Source organism: Pseudopipra pipra, chromosome 3, assembly GCF_036250125.1.
Source record: "Pseudopipra pipra isolate bDixPip1 chromosome 3, bDixPip1.hap1, whole genome shotgun sequence".
Classification (NCBI taxonomy): Eukaryota; Metazoa; Chordata; class Aves; order Passeriformes; family Pipridae; genus Pseudopipra; species Pseudopipra pipra.
Genome location: NC_087551.1, coordinates 18076244 through 18082829, shown reverse-complemented (window position 1 = coordinate 18082829; position 6586 = coordinate 18076244). Strand labels below are relative to the sequence as shown.

Here is a 6586-nt window from a genome sequence, read left to right as displayed (position 1 = left end):
TAACAGATAAGGTGTAATTTAATTTGTGATAACTTTCTCTGCTGTTTTTGTCATTATTACTCATGTAGAGTATTTTGAATGGATATTTGATCTACTGATTTAGATTATTTTGGGTGGACAAGTGAAATCCCGAGCAAGTAGTCATGCAACTTCTATATTAAATAATCTTTGTAAACTGAACTTCCCGAAGTCAACATTATATAAGAAATATATGCAGGGACGAATTAAATGAAGGTCAGTTCTTACAGAGGAGTTTGTCAGTGAAGTTCTTAGGATATCTTACCACAGAAAGAGACCTTGGCGCAGGCGTTTTGAGTAGTAGTTAAATACCTTTAGGCAGGGGTCTTTAAGCACGGGGTTAAACCACGACAGCAGTGCGGATTTTGGACAGATGACGGCTGTTCCTCACAACCTCCTTCCCTTCCCGGCGGTGCCGCTGTGAGGGGTCGCTCCCGCGGGCTGAGGGAGCCCCCCCCCGGCCCCTCAGGGCGCCAGCAGGGGGCGCCTCCCCGTCGGGAGCGCGCCTGACAGCGGGCGGCGGCCAATGGGGGGCGAGGGCGGGGCGGGGGGCGTGTCCGCGAGCCACCTCCGCGGCGCTATAAAGTGCGGTGCCGGGGGCGTCGCGGAGCGGGCGTGACGGGCGGGTGTGAGGGGGTGCATCGCTGCCGCCATGGGGAACACCGTGGCCAGAGAGGATTTCGAGTGGGTCTACACGGACCAGCCCCACGCCGACCGCCGCAAGGAGATCTTGGGTGAGGAGCCGCGGTGCCGCCGCGTCTTGCCGCCGGCTACGTGGCGGAGCGGGAGGGGGGGGCACACACGGGCACCCCACAAAATGGCCGCCCGCGCCGGGGGGCGGCGGGGCCCGCGGGGGGCTCCCGGCGGGAAGAACGGAGCGGCCGGAGCCGGGCCGGGCCCGCGTACGTGGAGGCGGGAGCTGCCGCCTTGGCGGCGCTGGCGGGGGAGGGGAAGGGAAGGAGCGGGGGGAAGGAGGGAGGGGGAGGGCGGCGGCCGGGGTTGTCTCCCGAGGGGCCGCCCCGCGGAGCCCTGCGAGCGGTCAGGCGGTGTCAGCACGGAGGTGACACCCCGCGCTCCCGAGGGGGGATAACGGCGTCCTCGAGTGCCGCGCTTAATGCGGGGCTGGGCTCATTGCAGCCCTTCTGAATCGCGGGTGGGTTATTCGGTTCAGAGCCATTTCCTTCCTGGGTAGGCTGGAGGTGACACTGGTGCTTGCCGTGTACGTGTCTAGTTGCTGAGCAACGTGAAAGTGTTAAAATGACTTGATTCCGAGTGATTCATTATAGCAGCAAATATCACAAGTGGAAAGGTCATGCGTTTTCATTACCTTTGCAGACAAATCCTAATTGGGAAGAAGGGAAGGAAAGGCTGTGTGTGCTGTTGTAATCTAGTTGGGGTAGTTGGCTGTGAGGAGAGCTTCCAAGTAACTCCTTTTTCTTTCTCATCTAGCTAAACATCCAGAGATAAAAGCATTGATGAAACCAGACTACAACCTGATCTGGGTGGTTGTGCTGATGGTTCTGGCGCAGTTGACTGCATTTTATCTAGTTAAAGACTTGGATTGGAAATGGGTAGTCTTCTGGGCATACGTGTTTGGAAGCTGTATTAGCCACTCCATGACTCTGGCTATTCATGAGATCTCTCACAATAGTGCCTTTGGCAACAGCAAAGCCATGTGGAATCGATGGTTTGGAATATTTGCCAACCTCCCTCTTGGTCTCCCATACTCCATATCCTTCAAGAGATACCACATGGATCATCATCGTTACTTGGGAGGTGATGGAATTGATGTGGACATTCCTACCAACTTCGAAGGCTGGTTTTTCTGCACCCCATTTAGGAAGTTCATGTGGATTGTTCTACAGCCTTTTTTCTATGCAATTAGACCACTCTGCATCAATCCCAAACCCATTACTCGACTTGAAGTAATCAATTTGTTGGCTCAGCTTTCCTTTGATGTTGTGATATATTATTTATGGGGAGTCAAATCCATTTTTTACATGCTTGCTGGTTCAGTACTTGGACTTGGGTTGCACCCAATTTCAGGACACTTCATAGCTGAACATTACATGTTTTTAAAAGGACATGAGACCTATTCCTACTATGGGCCACTTAATTTGCTCACTTTTAATGTTGGCTATCACAACGAACATCATGACTTCCCCAATATTCCTGGCAAGAGCCTTCCATTGGTAAGTTTACTTCCAAGGTTTTTCTTAAATTAAGCTCTACTTTAACTTGAAAATTAGGTAGAACACTGACAGAAGAATGGAATTTGGGAGATAAAACAAACAAACAAACAAAACAACAAATAACCAAACAAAAAACACAACATGAGTGATAAAGGAGGTAATTACTTAGCATTTTAGTGGTATCTTCAATAAGCTTCCAGCGTGCTGACTGCCTCTTCCATAAAAGGAGAGGGGAGGAAAATCATGTCTTATGCTTTGCACGAACTTTAGCTTCCTATAATTACAACCTGTCTTCTGATTTCTTCAGTTTGTAAGCATGCAGAAAGCTAGTTAAGAAGTTGCAAATAACTTTGGATGTTTGTTGTCTCTGCAGTCTTAAGGACAGTGTTGTAAGGTGTAGTTATCCTTCAGTTTCTCCTATCAGTGACATTGTCTGCTGGGGGAAAGGAGAGGGTTTGAGATTATGTTAATGTTTGTTGTACTGTTGACAAATGTTTAATAACTTTCTGGTCTGGAGCACCTCAGTTCCCTCTGGTAAGAGCCTTTGAACTCTAAATAAGTATCAGCTGACAGAATAATAAGTATCACTGACAGAATTAAGGCTTCTGTGCCATGACTTAGACCTGTCATGTCTGCACGAGTAGCAGAGGTGAAGTTTCTTCTCACTTCAGTCTTTGTTTCTTAAAGGCAGGAGTTTTGTTCTCATTGTATATGTGTTTCCCAATTGGAGTGCAAGCTTCAGGGGACATTAAATTTGCAATTGGACAGCAGCTGCGGTGTTGGTCTTGTAGCTTTGTTATTGCACTTGGCAATAGTAAGACCTTATGAGCTTGCCCCTTTGGTGGAGTCTAAACTTTTTATTTCTGTTGTCAGTGGTGGAACTGTAGGTGAAAGAAGTATGCCAGCACTTTTAGCAGGGCAGGTAGATCATGTAATTGGTTTGAGGTTTTGTGTGTTTCTTGTTTTTAATGATAGATGATTGCTCTTATTCATAGATTTCATCTTTCAAACACAGCAAAAGTTGCTTTAAGTCATCTTTTATACTTAGGTCTGTGCTGGTGAACCAGAATTCCACTTCTTGCAGAGGTACTTCAGCTATAAATAGGCACGAATTTTTTCAAGTATTTAATTCCAGGGGTAAATACCCAGTTCTGCTGCAAGACTTGTAAGCCACAGCTCTGATAAGAAAACAAAGCCTTCTTTTAGAACAGTGTAGTGAATCTGATTGGACTGGACTCTGCTGTGCTGTGTGCTAAGATCCCTGAAGTCCTGAACACTTGATTCCTCAGCACTAGTGAGCTGAGGAGTGTTACTGTTGAATAAAAGTATAGATACACTATTCTATAGGTGTGATGATGGATCCAAAGGATCTTTGGCTTCAAACTAGGCATGTAAATACCTTGGGCCTGTTTGTTGCTTACACAGATTAATATTATTGTTCTGACTAAAGCTATGGAATTTTGTGGGAAATCCTTTTTTTGTTCTGTTCAGGTTTTTAAGGCTTCAGGTTCTTGGCCTTAAATATCAGTAAGGACACCTAACTGAACCTGCTGCTCTCAGTTTAAAATAGTGGTCTAGTCAGCATGTACAGCTGAGAACAGTCTTTGGAAGCAGTTTATATTCATTCTTTAAAGTCTGTCTCCATAGAGGTTCCTCTGAAATAGAATTTTTTTTTCTTCTGAATGCTGAGGTTTGAAACTATATGTAAGAATAGGTGTGTTAAACCTCTCTTCCTAGAACTCATAACATCCTTTTTTACTGGTACTCATATACCTATGAGTCAGCACTGAAGTGAGTCATCCCCTTTCAATAGCAACAAAACCACTTGCTTTTGAGAGCTTTATCATCCTGTGAGTAGCACAGTGAACAGACTTTGGAGTGCCACAGGAGTTTGTTCTGGATATCTTCAAAAGCTGCACGTGAAGTTTACGTAACAACTAGGGAATTGCTTTTTCCTTCAAGAAACGTTCACACTGTGGCACTTGTGGCCCTTCCTGTATGATCTAACATCTGAAATGAAAGTGCTGTGCATTAGGTTACACATTGAGGTTACAATTTGCAAAGTTGTCACAATTTGTGCTAATATAACTGGTAAATAAACTTCATATCTCTTCTTCAGGTGAAGAAAATAGCGGCTGAATACTATGACAACCTGCCACAATATAACTCTTGGATAAAAGTACTATATGACTTCGTGATGGATGACACAATCAGCCCATATTCACGCATGAAAAGGCAATTAAAGGGTGAAGTGAAGCAAGAGTAAACTTCTGGCAACCAAAAAACTTTGAAATGTCTGCTTGCTTTAAAGTGGCTGGTATAAAGGTCTCTTGCTAAAGCTGTTCACCTGTGTCCTGAATTAAGATGTACAGCAACATAGCAATGCATCCTTAAGGACTTTGTAGCAGACTCCTACCAGCTATAACATTCCTCACAGTCCTCAGAATTGTTGGTTTAATGTGTCTCTGTTTGCCTAAGGATCAGTGTTATATGCATAATGCAAAATCACTTTGTTACAGGATTTACTTTGGTAGGTGTTAAATCGATATAAAATATGTCTGACTCATAATATTTTAAAAGTTCCCCATGTAGTATACTGCCCTCAACATGCTGTTTAGATGACTGTAGTTTTAAAAGGCTGTACTTACCTGTTAATTCTGAACTAACATAATTTGTTAACTTAAACCTTCTGTTGAAAATGTTTCCAAACTTATGGTTGGAAGAGCTAAATTTGCACAGAAATGTTAAGTCTGCTTTTGTTTGAATATGTAATATGTCATTTGAAGCATTGCTTTAAAGTTTTAGCTTTTCTAGTTAAAGTACCTTAAAGGAGCAATCTATCAGAATGAAACCAGTATCCTCGAGATGGCTTCTGTGACTTCTTTGTTGAAAAAAAAAAGTGGGGAATTCAAGGGTATTGCCAACTCTGTGGTCCCCCTTACTGCCTGAGCTGCTTATGTTGGCATATAGTGTGAGCAGGTGGCATTTAGGAAACTTAAAATAACTGATCTGGGTTTTCACATTGGAGAAATCGTTATAGTTTGAGGTTTTTCTCATCTTCAAAGACAAATGATTACCATGTTACCATGGTTTTTAAATGCCATAAATATTTACACTCATTTGGAAATCTGGCTTGTATGGAAAATGGAATAGATTGAAACTGATATTGTTCTGGCAAACAAGGCTTGCTACAACCACTGACAGTTTTACCTATTGAGCATATTAGTAATTTATGTTACGCAGAAAGGTGTTGTTAAATAATCTTGTTTGTTTTTTTCCTCATAAACCTACAGTACCCTTCATGAATACTTGTCTTTCTTACATATTAAAATGTGGTGAGAAGTGGTGATATCAAATTCCCTGCTTAAGAAGTTTTTAATTGGGAACAGAGAATGGATAGCCTTGCTGAAAACCGAAGAATCTCTCCATACCTCAGCACAGTAGATTTGCCTTCTACCATCTGATGCGTTGATGATGGCTTTAAGCAGTTAAAGGTGGCTACAAATCACCCTTAAATCTCAAATGGTCATTCTGTGGTATGTTCTTTACTAACCTGAAAGATGGAATCTGAAGAAGGTGGAATTTGTAGCCGCTGGTCTGCTGCAAGTAACTTAATTTTAGATGCCTTCAACTCTTGCATTTTGGTGTGGGTTTTTTTAGGGTGTTTGTTTTTTGTGAGGATTTTTGGGGAGGTTTTGTTTGGTTGGGGGGTTTGTTTGTTTGTTTTTTGTTTTTGTTGGTTTTTGTGGTTTTTGTTTGTTTGGTTTTTTGTGGTTTGTTTTTTTTGTTTGTTTGTTTTTGAAGAAGGTGAGTGCTTGAAAAGAATGTGTTGGTACATCTTAATCTCTGTTCGATTGTTGGTCCTGTTCTTAATGTGTGTTTTGTTTATGGGCCCTTGCCTGTGGCTAAGCAATAGAAATGGAATGAAAGTATGCCAACCACTTCCAAAGTGACTTCATTGTGCCAGAAACATGAGAGATAGCCAGCATATTGCTCAGGGTAGAGTGTAATGTCAAAATATACCTTGTCCGGTATTTTTACATGTAATTAAAAAGCAAAGATTAAAGTAACATTGGGTGAATTTTTGATTGGTCCCCTTATGCTGAAAGACTTAAGCTTTAGAGAAATTTGGTATTTTTAAAGCAGATTCAAGACCTGTTTTATTGAGTGGTGGTACAGATGAACTATAAAGAATTGCTGCCTTTCCTCAGGAAAACTGACTTTGGTTGAAATACTTGTATAGGCTTAACAAGTTGCAAACCAGTTTCTTTTTAAGCCACTTAATTTAAGAAGAAAAGGGTGAGATTAACTATCTCTGTTGAGGAATTATCATAGGTGGATGAAGGATGGAAAGCGTCTCCAAAATTTTTATGGCT

General features: G+C 42.6%; 1 protein-coding gene across 1 annotated transcript; it reads left to right on the top strand.

The window, feature by feature from the left end:
- Positions 1–576: 576 nt before the first annotated feature.
- On the top strand, positions 577–6280 carry DEGS1 (delta 4-desaturase, sphingolipid 1). The gene is made up of 3 exons (XM_064648108.1): positions 577–752; positions 1468–2210; positions 4330–6280. The coding sequence occupies exons 1-3, from the start codon at positions 671–673 to the stop codon at positions 4474–4476; spliced, it is 972 nt and encodes a 323-aa protein (XP_064504178.1). The 5' UTR covers positions 577–670; the 3' UTR covers positions 4477–6280.
- The last annotated feature ends 306 nt before the right edge of the window (positions 6281–6586 follow it).